The following is a 16670-nucleotide window of genomic DNA, read 5'->3' as shown; positions in this document are numbered from 1 at the left end:
GTCAGTTGGCCGGTGGCCGGTAGTCAATGGCCAATGGCCGGTGGTCGGAAGTCAATGGCCGGTGGCCGGTGGTCGGAAGTCAATGGCCGGTGGCCGGTGGCCGAATTCAATGGCCGGTGGCCGAATTCAAAAGCGGACTTGTCTTCTCAAGGGCGGCCACACATGGGCGGATTGGAGGGTCCGATTTGGACTTATTCGCACAAGGGCGGATACACATGGCTGTCTCTCATAAGAGAGGGCAGCCCTTTTGGCCTATAAAAGGAGGCCATTTCTACACACATTTCATAGTGTGAAGTTGATGCAACAAGGTGAGTGTGAGGTGGTGAGAGTGAAGCAAGGCGGGAGCTCCATTAAGGGTATAATCCCTTTGTAAACTACTTCTTGTTTTGAAGTACCAAAGCCATTGAGTGGCTGCTTTCCCGTGGACGTAGCCCACATTGGGTGAACCACGTATATCGTGTGTACTCTCTCTCTCTCTCTCTCTCTCTACACTATAATCTCGTGTATATAAATTTGTCTCTCTCCATTAAGTAATCTACTCAATTATCTATTTAGCTACGTCTTATTTCCTAACAGTCACAACAGGTGAATCAGGTGATGGTGCAAAAAACATAAATGTGGATGTGCAAACAGACGGGGAAGACAGCCCACTTGGAATGGGAGGAAGTGATATTAGCATTTCATGCACCTGCTACGAGCAAATTACCCAGGTCCACGAAAACTTCATGTAGCTCCTCCATTCAAATGAAAACCATAAACCTAAGGCAGCTTGGTGACAGTGGCCAATGTCTGCCAAAAACCGGTAATGTATTTTAAACCGGGCCACATACTTGCTCACACCAAACCTATCTGTCATACTGGTTGTTCTTTTTTCCGATGGGATGCATCAACAGCGGATTACACTCCCATCGTCGATCCCTTGACTTCCTCAGTGTCACTTACGGACGAGGAAGTGCGGGCACAAAAGCAGGGGCGACTGAGGACGTCGAATGCTGAAAAGTAAACGAGGACAAAGGGGGGAGTAAACAAGAGCTTACTTTATAATGGTATTAGTTGGCAGATGTTTCAACAAAACACACACACCTGAATGGTTAGCTCGCCAAACAAGCATGAAGAGGATTTTGACTCTTGCAAGACATCTAGTGCATGCTGTATAGGTGCAGGAAATTATTTTTGTTGAAAAATATGTGATGTTAGTGACAAACCTTGAAATTGTTTACAAGAAGACTTGAAATCTAGTAACTCTTGTTTGAGCATCAAAATCAAAATTCAAGCTCAAATTTCATATTTGAATCCTCATACATACACACCACAACTGAGCTAGAGGAAGTTTTCGAGGTAAAATGGGATTCAAAGTGTCACATATGTATAGATACATATGTGTGTGTGTCCTTGTATGACTACATAACCTATTACGATACACACTAAAAGATCATAAACCAACACACCAACTTTCACAATCATATGCGTATAATACACCTCCGTATAATGCCCTCAAAGTGTTCAGCAAACAGTACATAGTCCGGCATGGTTAAAAACAACAAGAACTAAACACATAATTAAAATAAACAGCCTTTGTTATCAGGCATTGAGAAACTATATCCTAGAGAGCAGACAGCAGCCTGCAAGTAAGTCCCTACACGCACAGAGTCCCATATAACCATCCAGGTATATAGCTTCAAGCACTCAGACAATAAACAGCTCATTGGATTAACAGTAAACACCTGCAACCAGGCTTTTACATTTTGTATCCTCTCTACACAACCTGCATAATGTACCCTGAGGACTACCTGTCCTCAACATAAATCATTACGCATCACTGAACATCATCAGAACCAAAAAAAGTCCTCATCACTCTACAGCGAGCCCATAGTCTCATGTACAGTATCATACGTACCATGACCACATTCAAACAGATCTACATCTGAACTCTTCAGCACGGCCTGTCCGATCAATATATATAAAATGAATACAGGCAACATTCAAACAATAAACAAATAAAAGCAACAAGAGTAGCAGGTGTACCTGGTAGACGGGTCTTCTTCAATGTCAAACTTCGCCGCCTTTCCAATACAGAGAAATATTTGGACCTGTTCAGGCGACATAGGCCCTCTATGAAAATAAATTCTCCCATTGGCGGCCTGCAGTTCAGCCAATTCTTTACCTGCGTGCACGTGCTGCGAAAGAATGTTGTATATAGTATGGCAGTGCGCTGCTTGCTTCCGCACATCTTGCAGTGGAATATTGGTGTGCTTCTCTATGCAAGCAGCCAAGTCCGGAGACCACTTGAGGATTTTTTCCCACAAAATGGAAGCTTTGTTTCCTTTAGCACGTGCATATGTTGCAAGGACCTCCTGCATTCTCTCGAACAACCCACGTGTATTGTTCAAACCCTTGGATCTAAGGAGGTCTACCTCCAAATATGCGATCTCCTTGTTCTGATACTCAATGGCCTCCTTTTGATATTCAATTTCATCCTGTTTCTGTTTCCAGACCTCCTTCTCTAAACAGGACACGTCCATGAGGCCTTGAAAAAGTTCCTTCCCGGAACTTGTGACATGCGGCTCCAAGGCCGCGAGCAGTTGACTGGATGATCGCGGATGCAATTGATCACCGAGCTCCTGCTTGTGGCAGAAGCCTCTTGAAGGATGCAGCAGGGCCCCCAGGCGGCGGATAACCTTGCGAGACGCCATTCTCCTGCAGAAAAACTGGCCCAAACCCTAATCCCTAAACACGCTCTATCTCTATGAGAGTGAGAGACCAAACTGTCTCGGTACAAAATAAAAAGGGAAAATTACCAAAATACCCCTATAATTTTTGGAAATTCCCAATATACCCCTCAAATTTCAAAAATTCCCAAAATACCCTTGTATCTATTTTCGTTGGATCTTCAAGATTTTTTAATCTTTATACTTGTTTGACAATTGAGATCGGTTTTTGAGTGCTTATAAGCGCATGTAATTTTTTGCAAATCACCTCCCAAAAAAAAGGTAATTATGTCTAAAAATATTGAAGAAATTCATCTCCAAAGCCTACATAACCAACTCAATTTTTTGTTTTAGCATCTTGTATGGTAGACAAGCACTCTTCTTATGAAAAGCTACAAATTTTTTGTTTTTGAAGAAATTTACTCTCACAATCAGGGGTATTTTGGGAATTTGGAAAATTTGAAGGGCATTTTGAAAATTTATGACAAATTATGGGGGTACTTTGGGAATTTTTGAAATTTGAGGGGTATTTTCGGAATTTCCACAAATTAGAGGGGTATTTTGGTAATTTTCCCAAATAAAAATGAAATAAAGAAAAATAAAAGCTAAATAGCTATTATCATGGTTCACAACTGTTTAGGGTAGTACAATCCAAGTGTATGAACATCAATGTTCGAGGATATCCGGCATTGGGCTCTATTATCCGAGGATGTCCAGCATCGGGCGCTGTCCGAGGATGTATTGTATCGGTCACTATAGAATATTGTCAATGTCCGCCATGGTAAGTACCTTTACTATCAAGCTAAAGTGATCCATATCATCTACTGTAATCTCTGTCAATGTTGTGAAGTACCCCCAATTGTGGGCGTCTAGATCTCCCTAGCTCAGTAGCCTCTGGGCTCTGTTGTGTGGTCTGCCCCTCTGTCTGCCAGTAGGTGGTCTAAAGAATTTTGTAATCTACCTTGAGATTGTCTCTCTCCTGATCTCCAAAGCAGCAAAGTCAATGAAATCGCCCCTGTATCTCATGATATACAAGACAATGACATATGTAATGTAGCTCTGTCTCAAGCTCCAAATGGCATAGCTGTCATATCCTATCCTCTGTAGATATCCCCCTAAACTTGCGAGTCTTGACCTCAAGCTGACGTGAAGAGGTGCGTAGGTGACCAATAGCGCACCGTATCCCCCGAGATAAATGTGTTTCCATGTAACTAGGTCTAGTCACAAACCCGTCCTCCGTCAGATGGAGAAGATTCTCTCTACAGAAAGCCATCTTCATGCCCACTCTCGTGTCGGCTAAATCCAAGTCCTCCTGGCATCGAGCTGAGATAGGTCATCCTAATGGACGAATGAGTCTGGCAATCTTTCTGCCCATAATAGACATAGAGGGTGCACCATCCAAAGAATACTAGGCAATCTATCCATATTGAAACCGTGCAACTAAAACCATGATGTTATCTTTCCATACCAATGAGTAGTATCCCCCTGCAATGCTAGCTATCGGGAAGACTCAAAAGCTAAACGAGCATATATGTGTCTAGGGAGGTCCCATAAATTGTTCAAAAAAGAAACTGATATGGTGAGTGCCTCGACCACAAGTGAAGATGCAGCCAGCCCTGCTCTGATAATCTCATGTGGTACTAAAGCCTTAACTCTTATCATCCAAGAGATCATAGAAACCAAAGGCCTCTCCATACATCTCCACCCATCAGTGCTACCAGATCTGCTATTGTGGTCCATCGAATGTCCCCATATCTGGGCTCCATAAAGCATAACTAATGCCTCTAAAGTATCAAAGAGCCATAGCTTTGTTTGAGGTTCTTGGAACGAAACCTTCGAACACATCCTCTCTAATTTTCCTAGGGTAGCATATGCTCTGGTCAATCTCGTCTCAACTGCTCTCCTCGATGAAAACATTGGACCACTAAAGGCTATCCCAAGGTAAGTGTATGCATATGTATACTTCACTGACTCCTGGCCATAAGAAAATGTGGGTGTTGATCTCCTAACCCACTGCGGTGTGGTATTGAATACCATAACCTTGGTTTTGCCAAGGTTGACAAACAATACATTATCATGGGCAAACGCATGTAATGGTCGGTGTTAGCGTCTGAGAACTTACTTAGGGCTAGCACATTAAGTTTTACCACCCCAACAACCTCCCACTTAAAGGCCAATGTGCCTTTAAGTATGGGGTATAAAATATATATGTATGTACAATCATGTTAGAGTACCCTATCTAGCTCACGCCCATAAGTAGCTAGACCTTTGGTGAGAAGATCTACAGGGTTATCATCTATGTGCATCTTCACAAGCTCTATATGCTTGTCCTCAAGCACATCTTGAATGAAGTGGTACTTTACATATTTCATAAAATCTAATATCTACCTATTCCAAAAAGACTTTCTCATAATGAGCTGATCATTTAATATGGGAGAGATAAATGGAAACAAGAGGTAGAATATAGACATGTGCTTACAGATCTATCTCAACAAGGGGCCAATGGTAAAGGGGCTCAAATGAGAGATGGTCTGTCAAAGAGCAAGGCTACCAATGGAGCTTAGAAGACCTTAGGGTTAGCTTCATTAAAGACCTCCAAAGGTTAGTGTTAAAAGTTCTTGACCTAAGTTAGGGTTGAGCTTGAGGTGGGAATCCAGCCCAAGCTCGAGATGCTTGTCTTGCTTGAGGTGCTTCATTAAGGTGCTTGGACATGCTTGCTTGAGATGCTTGTGGGAACACCCCCTAGTCCAAGTGCTTAGTCATGCTTGGTGACTAAGGTGCTTGATCAAAGCAAGTCAAAAATATCCCTACAAGAGGGGGGTCGAGCGCTTTTCCTAGGGGGTAGAGAGAGAACACACACTCACACACTCAAGGTGAGCCCAAGCCTAGAGATGCAGCAAGGACACATGTCAAGACCCTACCCATGTTACCTTCATGAGGTGCTTGAATCCTATTGGCCAGGCTTAAAAGGGGTCCAATGATAAATTACCACATTTATTTAATTTCTTTTGCATTTATCAAGTCCTCTCTCTCAAAGTGGAAAGGGGGACACTTGTCCCAAGACTACCCTTGTTGCTTGATATGCACTAAGGCTGTGATTGGCCAGGCTTGAGGAGGTCCAATAAAATGCCTAGGAGTGCTAAAAGAGGGGATTGACCAAGGAAGCATGGGCCTAGCTTGCAAGGTATACTAACCCACACACTCTCACATTCACTCTCATTATGTGGTTGGCAAGTGCAAGAGCTCCATCTCCTTCTCTAACCTCCTTGAGAAGAGTGAGCCTACACTTAACCTCTCTGGCTATGGAGTGAAATCCAACCAAGAGACATGCTTCAAATCTTGAGCTTGCCATCTTCTTCATCTTCATCATTACTAACCTATTATGCTATGCTAAAGAAGAGTGATGATAAGTAAGGGAATAGATCTTTCTCGTATACTACTTCTTCTTCCTCTTCCCTATCCTCACTCCCTGCTAGCTCTCTCCACCTTCGAAGGTGTTTGAGGTCTTGGGACTGAGGCTTGGTCCAATTAATGCTTTCTTCAAATATTATGCTATGCTAGTGGTGCATGAAGCTTTCCATCTTCATAGCATCACTTAGGTCAAAAAGAACACAAAGATTGTATTGTACCAAGTCTCCTCTAATGGGAGAATCTATAATACAAATGCTATTGGAGGGGGGACCGGCTCCACATAAATCCGGTCCTCAATTTTTGTAATGTTCTCTAATTCTCTCTCATGCAAAAGTATTGTTCATGTCTAGTTAATTAATTGTTATGTTTATGTTGCTACCATTAATGAAGTTCACCCATTATGCTCTCAAAGTAATTTCAGCAAACACTTTCTCTTAATTCCGCTACTCTACAAGTTATTAGGCCATTTCTATTACATTGGTATCAGAGCATTTGGTTTCTCTTTTCTTGCTTAAGAAGAGATGTCCTTAAGTAGCCTATAAATGGTTGGTTTTGTTAATTATATTAGGGTAAGTGGGACTGGGATCTAGTAACGGTTTTGTTGCAGCTCACTATGTGGGGTATGGTGCACACCTCGGGAGCTTTGGTCTTAATAATGGAGTCTCTTTAGACTTTCCTACGGCTTTACCATTATTGAGCCATAAGAAGTTTGAAAGGAGCTATCCCTCGGCAATGCTGCAATATTAGACCCACCTCACTACTCTCTATAATTAACCGAATTCCAGCCGTGGGTATAGATACCTTAGGGCCGAAATTTTCAAAGGCTAAGAGGAGTAGCAACTGAAGTTTTGAATTGCCAAAAAGTACATTAAACAAACATATAAGTTTAATTAACATGGCCGACCATAGTCAAGAGAGTAGAATGAACATTGATAGCTTTGATTTTGCACGTGAAGGTGCTAATGATGGTGCCCCCATGTTTGTTAACTACCTTGTTACTAGGTTGCAGCAAGCCATGGGTAACCCTACCTTGCAAGCCGAAGTTACTCAACAACTTCGTGCTTATGGGATAACCCTTCCTCTTCAAATAGGAGAGAGAGCTTAGGAGGTCTCTTGAAGAGACTCCCAAAAGAAGACTCTCTCCCATTCCAGAGGAGGAATCCAAGGAACGAGAAAGCACTGAATCCCTAAGTTCATATGAAGATTTGGCTCCAAGAAGACGGCGGTCTAGGCGATTGCCAACACCTCCCAAGAGGAAATCTTGAAACCATAGTCCGGCCGTCTCCTTGCCACTCTGAACGAGAAGAGAGGAAACCAAGGAAGAAAAGGGCAAGGAAGAGGTCACCCTCTTCTCCTTCTTCTTCACCTTCCTCCTCTTTTGATGAAAGCTATGGCTATTCTCCTAGGGAATACAAGAGGGGAGGACATACCTACCGTTCTTGCCCCAAAAAAAATGCTCGCGATGGGACTCCTAGAGCTTCCGCCATCGAAGCTCCAAAAGAGGATGTTCATTGCAAAGGAGCAGCTCTCTCCTATGCATGTGGAAGAATAAGAGAGCATGATGCCTTCATCTTGTTTGACCCTGGCTCTACTCACAACTTCATATCAACGGAGTTGGCCACCAAGTTGGGCATTCAAGCTTTCGAGATGGGAGATACTGTAATGACTGATGCAGTTTTCAAGGGATAGCAAGCCTCCGTTACTCCCTTGATTGGGAAGTTGAGGCTTCATGTTCAAAGCTATGTCGACAAAGAAGACTTCTTCATCTCTCCTCTCCAACATGAGGATGCTATCCTAGGGGCACCATGGTTCGACCGCATGGCTGCCAACATAAAGTTTCCTGAAAGGAGAATTTACTTCACTTTACAGGGACAAGAATATGTATATAGATGCTAATGAGCCCGGTCGCACTATTCCACTTGTAAATATTCTTGTTTTTGACAAATCAATGAAGAGCTCAGTTTCTGCGTACATGATTTTTGTCAAAGAGTCTCAAAAAGGTTCTAATGTTTATCAAAAGTAGATGGTAGGAATCAAGAAGAGTTAGACTTGTCTAATTTTCTAAAAGGATTCCAAGATGTGTTCAATGATGATATCCCTATGGACTTACCTTCAAAACGAGGGGATGATGACCATCCCATTGAGCTTATCCCAGCAAGCTCACAGCCTAACAAACCTCCTTATTGAGTTTCTCAAGCTCAATAGGAGGAGATCATGAGGCAAGTACAATAATTGGTAGACAAAGGTATGGTGAGGCCTAGCTCCTCTCCCTTTTGTTCTCCCGTTCTTTTAGTGCAAAAGAAAGATGGAACATACCGTATGTGTGTGGACTATCGTGCACTAAACCATATGACTATCAAAAATAGATTCCCCATGCCTTGGGTAGAAGATTTGTTTGATAAGCTACAAGGCTCTACCTACTTCAGTAGGATTGACCTTAAAAGTGGCTATCATCAAATAAGGATAGTGGATGAAATATCCTAAAGACCGCGTTTCGTACAACATCCGGTCTTTATGAATATCTAGTCATGCCTTTTGGCTTGACCAACGCACCAGCCACGTTCAATCGTCTAATGGAGAAGATCTTTAGACCTTACTGTAAATTCACTGGAGTGTTCTTCGATGATATTATCATCTACTCCAAGTCTTTGGAGGAACATAACAATGATTTGTCAAGCGCTAAGGAAGAATAATCTTCTTCTCATCCAAAAGAAAAGAGAATTTTTCCTCCAAAAGATTCAATACTTAGGTCATATTATCTCTCAAGATGGTATCCGAATGGATCTATCAAAGTTAGAGGTAATAAAAGCATGGCATAATCCAAGGAATCTACATGACCTAAGAAGCTTTATAAGTATGTGTGCATACTATAGACGCTTCATAGCAAAATTATCTCAAATAGCAGGACCATTGCTTAACAAAAAAGAACGTTAAGTATTCATAGATTGCTAAGGAGCAAAATGCTTTTGACAAGCTCAAAGAGAAGCTTACCTCCCAACCAATCCTCATGCTTCCGGATCTCTCAAAACCATTTATGGTACAATGTGATTCTTGTGGTGATTGCCTTGGACCAGTCTTGCTTCAAGAAGGGAACACCATAGCATATGAGAGCCAAAGGCTCAACACAAATGAACGTGTCCTACACATCTACGAGAAAGAGATTTTAGCTGTTATTCATGCCCTAGACACGTGGAAGCACTATCTATTGGGGACTCCATTTATTCTACGAACCAACCATCAAAGTCTCAAGTACTTCATGACGCAGACCAAGATTTCCGACAAACAAATGAGGTGGGCAAATTTTCTTTTGCAATTTAATTTTCATATTGCTCACATTGCTCGTAAGCACAATCAAGTGGCTGATGCACTCTCACAATGATCTATCTTCTATGATAGATTAATATGCTACTGACCCTGAATTTAAAGACGTAATGTCAGCCCTTGCTTTGGGGAAGAAAGAGGAACCATTCACCTTGCAGGATGGTTATCTTCTCCATGGCAATAGGCTATGTATTACCCATTCCCTTCGTGAGAAAGTCATGTTTGAATCCCATGCTCCTCCCTATGCGGGGCATAGACGTATTCAACCTACTCTCGAGGAGTAGAGACATACTTCTATTGGACTACCATGAAAGTGGACATACAAGAGTATGTTTCCAAATGTGTAGTATGCCAAAAGACTAAGTATGATAGAGGGAAGCAACCTAGATTACTCCAGCCACCATTGACAATCCCTAATTCACCATGGGAGAGTATATCCATGGATTTTATCTTTGGATTACCCAAGTCTATCCATGGGAATACGGAGATATGGACAATACTTGACAGGTTTAGCAAGCAAGCACACTTTATTCCTATCAAAAAGACTATTAAGGCACACCAAATGGCTACTCTCTTCATATCTCAGATTTTCAAACACCATGGATTGCCAACATCCATCGTGTCGAATAGAGATCATAGAATGACTAGTAATTTCTGGAAGGGTCTCTTTGAAAGTTTAGGTACAAGATTGAATTTCTCTTCGGCCTATCACCCACAAACGGATGGCCAAAGTGAGATAGCCAATCTTACAATACTTGATCTACTAAAGACTTATGTTACAGAAGTAGATCAATGCTCACAATGGGAAAGGTATTTACCTCTTGTAAAGTATGCATACAATAATACTGTACATACTTCTATAGGAAAAGCACCTTTTGAAATCATTGAGGGAAGATCTAAAAGTCCCTTGCTACTTAAGGTACATGGGAATATCTTCACTGTTGATGAGTATAGCCGTGACCTACAAGAATCTTTTCAAAAGATTAAGGAGGCTATATCCATCTCTCAACAAAGGCCAAAAGTTGTTGCCAATAAGCACAGAAGGGCATTAACGTTCAAAGAAAACGATTGGGTCTTACTCAAGTTCCCCAAGGCTCGATGAAGGCAAACGAAGGGCAAAAATCCTACGGGCCATCAAAAGTATTATGCTAAACTAGAAAAAAGATTCTATGGCCCTTTTCAAATTTTGAAGCCAATCAACGAGATGGCTTACCAACTTAAATTGCCCAACCATTGGCTCATACACAATGCTTTTCATGTGAGTCTACTTAAGCCCTACAAAGGAGAGCCACCAAGTGAACCAATTATTGAAGACCCTCCCAAAGTAGAAGATCAAGAAGAGGTGCTACAACCCGAAGCTGTCCTTCGACATGAAGATAAGGTACTGCGACATGGTAAGATTATCCGTCGGTATCTTATTAAGTTCAAAACTATCCTTTTGAAGATGCTAAAATGGATGTAAGGAGTACAACTTAAGGATAGTATGAACCTTATCAATGCTTACAATGCTACATTAGAGTAAGCAAATGTACAAATTTCTTTTTAATGACCAATATTTTTGTCTTATAAGAGTAGTTCTCTTTTTATTGTGCACAAATATAAGTAGTATGCATGCTTAGAATCATGTTTGGTTGACGACGTCTCTCAAACACCAAGTAGAACTTGTCATTCTACTTTGGCATTATGATATGGACTAAAGAGCATACATGCTTGCGGAAGCTATGTCTCCCAAGCACCAAATGGATTAGTCATCCATCTTGGAATGATATCATAGGGTAAAAAGTGTTAAGTATGGAGCCAGATTTACCCCTTGTAATTTTCTCTGGTAAAAGCGCACATTTGTAAGGCCCCCATTATGAGGAGAAGCCATCGTGCGTGAAGGAAAATCACTCACCGGAAATAAAAATCACTTGCCGGAAACCAAAATTTTCACGGCCAAAAATCAGGGGCCGGAATATTATGGCCGGACGGCGACCGGAAAGCAGTCGGTTGGCCGTTGGCCGGTGGGTGGCCGGTGGTCGGAAGAAGTCAATGGCCGGTGACCGGTGGCCGAATTCAAAAGTGGATTTGTCTACACAAGGGCGGCCACACATAGGCAGATTGGAGGGTCCGATTTGGACTTATTCACACAAGGGCGACTACACATGGCTGCCTCTCATAAGAGAGGACAACCCTTTTGGCCTATAAAAGGAGGCCATTTCTACACACATTTCATAGTGTGAAGTTGATGCAACAAGATGGGTGTGAGGTGGTGAGAGTGAAGCAATGCGGGAGCTCCAAAAGGGTATAATCTCTTTGTAAACTACTTCTTGTTTTGAAGTACTAAAGCCATTGAGTGGCTGCTTTTTCGTGGACGTAGCCCACATTGGGTGAACCATGTATATTGTGTGTACTCTCTCTCTCTCTCTACTCTATAAATCTCGTGTATGTAAATCTGTTTCTCTCCATTAAGTAATCTACTCAATTATCTATTTAGCTACGTCTTATTTCCTAACAAAAAAGGACCCTCTACCCGCTAAGTAACGTAGACTAATGACTAAGAATTTATCTCTTCTACCTCATAGTTGAGGACGATTATGATTTCAAGAGAGAGGAAATGTCATAAAATCTAATATCTACCTATTCCAAAAAGACTTTCTCATATTGAATTGAACATTTAATATGGGAGAGATAAATGGAAATAAGAGGTAGAATATAGACATGTGCTTACAGATCTATCTCAACAAGGGGCCAATGGTAAAGGGGCTTAAATGAGAGATGGTCTATCAAAGAGTAAGGCTACCAATGGAGCTTAGAAGACCTTAGGGTTAGCTTCATTAAAGACCTCCAAAGGTTAGTGTTAAAAGTCCTTGACCTAAGTTAGGGCTGAGCTTGAGGTGGGAACCCAGCCCAAGCTTGAGATGCTTGTCCTTCTTGAGGTGCTTGTCATTCTTGAGGTGCTTGATTAAGGTTCTTGACGTGCTTGACCTGCTGCATCACTAAGGTGCTTGAGGTGCTTGGACATGTTTGCTTGAGATGCTTGCACCCCCTAGTCCAAGTGCTTAGTCATGCTTGATGACTAAGGTGCTTGATCAAAGCAAGTCAAAAATATCCCTACAAGAGGGGGGTGAGCCCTTTTCCTAGGGGGTAGAGAGAGAACACACACTCACACACTCAAGGTGAGCCCAAGCCTAGAGAGGCAGCAAGGACACATGTCAAGACCCTACCCATGTTACCTTCATGAGGTGCTTGAATACTATTGGCCAGGCTTAAAAGGGGTCCAATGATAAATTACCACATTTATTTAATTTCTTTTGCATTTATCAAGTCCTCTCTCTCAAAGTGGAAAGGGGGACACTTGTCCCAAGACTACCCTTGTTGCTTGATATGCACTAAGGCTGTGATTGGCCAGAGGGGGTCGACCTAGGAAGCATGGGCCTAGCTTGCACGGTATACTCACCCACACACTGTCACATTCACTCTCATTATGTGCTTGGCAAGTGCAAGAGCTCCATCTCCTTCTCTAAGCTCCTTGAGAAGAGTGAGCCTACACTTAGCCTCTCTGGCTACGGGGTGCAAATCCAACCAAGAGACATGCTTCAAAGCTTGAGCTTGCCATCTTCTTCATCTTCATCATTACTAAGCTATTATGCTATGCTAAAGAAGAGTGATGATAAGTAAGGGAATATCTCTTTCTCGTATACTACTTCTTCTTCCTCTTCCCTATCCTCACTCCATGCTAGCTCTCTCCCCCTTCGAAGGTGTTTGAGGTCTTGGGACTGAGGCTTGGTCCAGTTAATGTATTCTTCAAAGATTATGCTATGCTAGCGGTGCATGAAGCTTTCCATCTTCATAGCATCACTTAGGTAAAAAAGAACACAAAGATTGTATTGTACCAAGTCTCCTTTAATGGGAGAATCTATAATACAAATGCCTATTGGGGAGGGGGGACCGGCTCCACATAAATCCGGTCCTCAATTGTTGTCATGTTCTCTAATTCACTCTCTTGCAAACTTATTGTTCATGCCTAGTTAATTAACTATTATTTTTATGTTGCTACCATTAATGAAGTTCACCCATTATGCTCTCAAAGTAATTTCAGCAAATACTTTCTCTTGATTCCGCTACTCTACAAGTTATTAGGCCATTTCTATTACAACATTTGTGTGCTTTATCTTCACATGAAACATTGGATTCCTTGCCAACATGATAGCATTGTGACTATCACAGTGTAATGTAGGCACCTCAGTAAAAATTCCCAAGTCTTTCACTAGTCGAGCAAGCCATATAGCTTCCTTGCAAGCCTTTGATGCTGCAATATACGCAGCTTTGATGGTTGACATGGATGTGCAACTCTCAAAGGAGATCACCAAGAAACAGTACCACCAATAAAAATGAAGACGTAACCTAAAGTAGACCTCCTTTTGTCCATATCCCGTGCATAATTAGTGTATCCAAGTACATGTGCTTATTTTCTTCCAAACCAAATGCACAATTCCTTTGTACGATTCAGATATCTCATGACTCCTTTCACTACCCCCCAATGTTTCTTGCCAGGATTTGACATGTATTGGTTGACCACTCCCATTGCAAAATCAATATCTAATCATGTACATATCATTGCATAATTAAGCTACCAACTGCAAAGAGTATGGCACCTTTGCCATTTTAGCCTTTTCTACATCAAATTTGGGACTATCATTTAGGCATAGTTTCACATATGGAGGCAGTGGAGTTTTCTATGCCTTCCCTCTCTCCATATTGAAATGTTTGAGTGGTTTTTCAATATAATTTGTTGAGATAAGTAAAGCAACTTCTTATATTTATCTCGCACAATGTGCATGCCCAAAATATGACCCCAAATATTTTACGTCAAAGCTATCATTCAACTTTTATTTCAAGGAAGCTAACTCATTAATGTTATTTTCAACAAGTAACATGTCATCCACTTAAAGGATAAAAACCAACAAGCTACCATGCTTTGCTTAACTCGCTTAGTATAGAGGCAATGATCGATGTCACTTCTTCTATAACCTTGAGAGAGCATAAATGAACGAAACTTATGATACCATTCTCTTGGTGCGTGTTTAAGGCCATAAAGGCTCTTCTTGATCTTACAAACCAAGTGCTCTCTACCCTTCTCAAAAAACCTTTGTGGTTGCTGCATATATACGTCCTCATGAAGATCATCATGTAAGAATTTAGTCTTAATATCCATCTGGACAAGTTAAATGTCCCCTTTGGCAGCTAAGGCAAGAACACAATGCAAAGTGGTTGTAATGGAATTTGCCTATTCAATTTGAGAGTAGCGGAATTTAATGAGAGTACTTTCAAGAAATGATTTTGTGAGCATAGCGGGTTGACATAATTGAAGATAGCAACATAATCATAGCAATTAGTTAACTTGGCATAGACAATACTTTTGCAAGAGAGAGAATTTAGTGAACATGACAACAGTTGAGGACCGGATTTATGTGGAGCCGGTCCCCCCTCCAATAGGCATTTGTATTATGATTTTTCCCATAAAGAGAGACTTGTTACAATACATTCTTTGTGTTCCTTGTGACCTAGGTGAAGCAATGAAGATGGAAAGCTTCATGCATCACCATCATAGCATAACCTAAACTTGAAGAAAGCTTTAACTATACCAAGCCTCAGTCCCAAGACCTCAAACACCTTCGAAGGTGGAGAGAGCTAGCAGGGAATGAGGGTAGGGAAGAGGAAGAAGAAACATTTCGTAGGAGAAAGAATTAGTTCCTCACTTATCATACTCTTGTTGCTAGCATACATAATAGCATAGTAATGAAGAAGAAGGAGATGGCAAGCTTAAGCATTGAAGCATGGCTCTGGGATGGATTTGCACTCCATAGCCAAGAGTGTTGGTGTAGGCTCTCAACCTCTACTTGCTTGGAGAAGGAGAGGGAGCTCTTGCACTTTGCATAGTACACAATGAGAGTGTTTGTGAGTGTGTGTGGGTGAGTATACCCCCTAAGCACCCCCCTAGCTTGCTTGGGTCGACCCCCCCTTGTAGCTCATGCTTGAAGCTCATTGGACCCCTCCAGGCCTAGCCAATCACAAGAAAAAGCCATTACAAGAAACAGGGATAGCCTTGGGACAAGTGTCCCCCTTTCCCCTTTGAGAGAGAGGACTTGATAAATTCAAAAACAATTAGATAATTCAAGTAATTTATCATTGGACCCCTTTGAAGAGGGGGTCGACCAAGGAAGCATGGGCCTAGCTTGCACGGTATACTCACCCACACACTCTCATTATGTGCTTGTCAAGTGCAAGAGCTCCATCTCCTTCTCTAAGCTCCTTGAGAAGAGTGAGCCTACACTTAGCCTCTCTGGCTATGGGGTACAAATCCAACCAAGAGACATGCTTCAAAGCTTGAGCTTGCCATCTTCTTCATCTTCATCATTACTAAGCTATTATGCTATGCTAAAGAAGAGTGATGATAAGTAAGGGAATATCTCTTTCTCGTATACTACTTCTTCTTCCTCTTCCCTATCCTCACTCCATGCTAGCTCTCTCCCCCTTCGAAGGTGTTTGAGGTCTTGGGACTGAGGCTTGGTCCAGTTAATGTATTCTTCAAAGATTATGCTATGCTAGCGGTGCATGAAGCTTTCCATCTTCATAGCATCACTTAGGTAAAAAAGAACACAAAGATTGTATTGTACCAAGTCTCCTTTAATGGGAGAATCTATAATACAAATGCCTATTGGGGAGGGGGGACCGGCTCCACATAAATCCGGTCCTCAATTGTTGTCATGTTCTCTAATTCACTCTCTTGCAAACTTATTGTTCATGCCTAGTTAATTAACTATTATTTTTATGTTGCTACCATTAATGAAGTTCACCCATTATGCTCTCAAAGTAATTTCAGCAAATACTTTCTCTTGATTCCGCTACTCTACAAGTTATTAGGCCATTTCTATTACAACATTTGTGTGCTTTATCTTCACATGAAACATTGGATTCCTTGCCAACATGATAGCATTGTGACTATCACAGTGTAATGTAGGCACCTCAGTAAAAATTCCCAAGTCTTTCACTAGTCGAGCAAGCCATATAGCTTCCTTGCAAGCCTTTGATGCTGCAATATACGCAGCTTTGATGGTTGACATGGATGTGCAACTCTCAAAGGAGATCACCAAGAAACAGTACCACCAATAAAAATGAAGACGTAACCTAAAGTAGACCTCCTTTTGTCCATATCCCGTGCATAATTAGTGTATCCAAGTACATGTG

The 16670-nt window shown here is 41.7% G+C and overlaps 1 protein-coding gene and 1 long non-coding RNA gene across 3 annotated transcripts; both read right to left on the bottom strand.

Annotated features, from left to right (window-relative positions):
• Positions 1–711: 711 nt before the first annotated feature.
• Positions 712–1407, bottom strand: LOC147464701 (uncharacterized). The gene is made up of 2 exons (XR_015187753.1): positions 1084–1407; positions 712–992 (listed from the first exon to the last, which is right to left on the bottom strand). It is a non-coding gene; the product is annotated as an uncharacterized LOC147464701 (long non-coding RNA).
• Positions 1408–1689: 282 nt separating this feature from the next.
• LOC147464700 (uncharacterized) lies at positions 1690–2707 on the bottom strand. 2 transcript variants are annotated; one of them, XM_086509999.1, is made up of 3 exons: positions 2165–2707; positions 2026–2090; positions 1690–1943 (listed from the first exon to the last, which is right to left on the bottom strand). In XM_086509999.1, the coding sequence occupies exons 1-2, from the start codon at positions 2691–2693 to the stop codon at positions 2050–2052; spliced, it is 570 nt and encodes a 189-aa protein (XP_086366125.1). In that variant the 5' UTR covers positions 2694–2707; the 3' UTR covers positions 1690–1943; positions 2026–2049. The 2 variants fall into 2 exon arrangements, with proteins under 2 accessions (XP_086366125.1, XP_086366121.1); XM_086509995.1 differs by having other exon boundaries at positions 2026–2707.
• Between the last annotated feature and the right edge of the window lie 13963 nt (positions 2708–16670).

Source organism: Adiantum capillus-veneris, chromosome 1, assembly GCF_014529385.1.
Source record: "Adiantum capillus-veneris isolate H3 chromosome 1, ASM1452938v2, whole genome shotgun sequence".
Taxonomy (NCBI): domain Eukaryota; kingdom Viridiplantae; phylum Streptophyta; class Polypodiopsida; order Polypodiales; family Pteridaceae; genus Adiantum; species Adiantum capillus-veneris.
This window is presented reverse-complemented; position numbering and strand designations above follow the sequence as displayed.

Bases quoted from the DNA above. Each gene is read 5' to 3' on its own strand.
- LOC147464700 (XM_086509995.1), bottom strand. From the start codon at position 2,693: ATGGCGTCTCGCAAGGTTATCCGCCGCCTGGGGGCCCTGCTGCATCCT.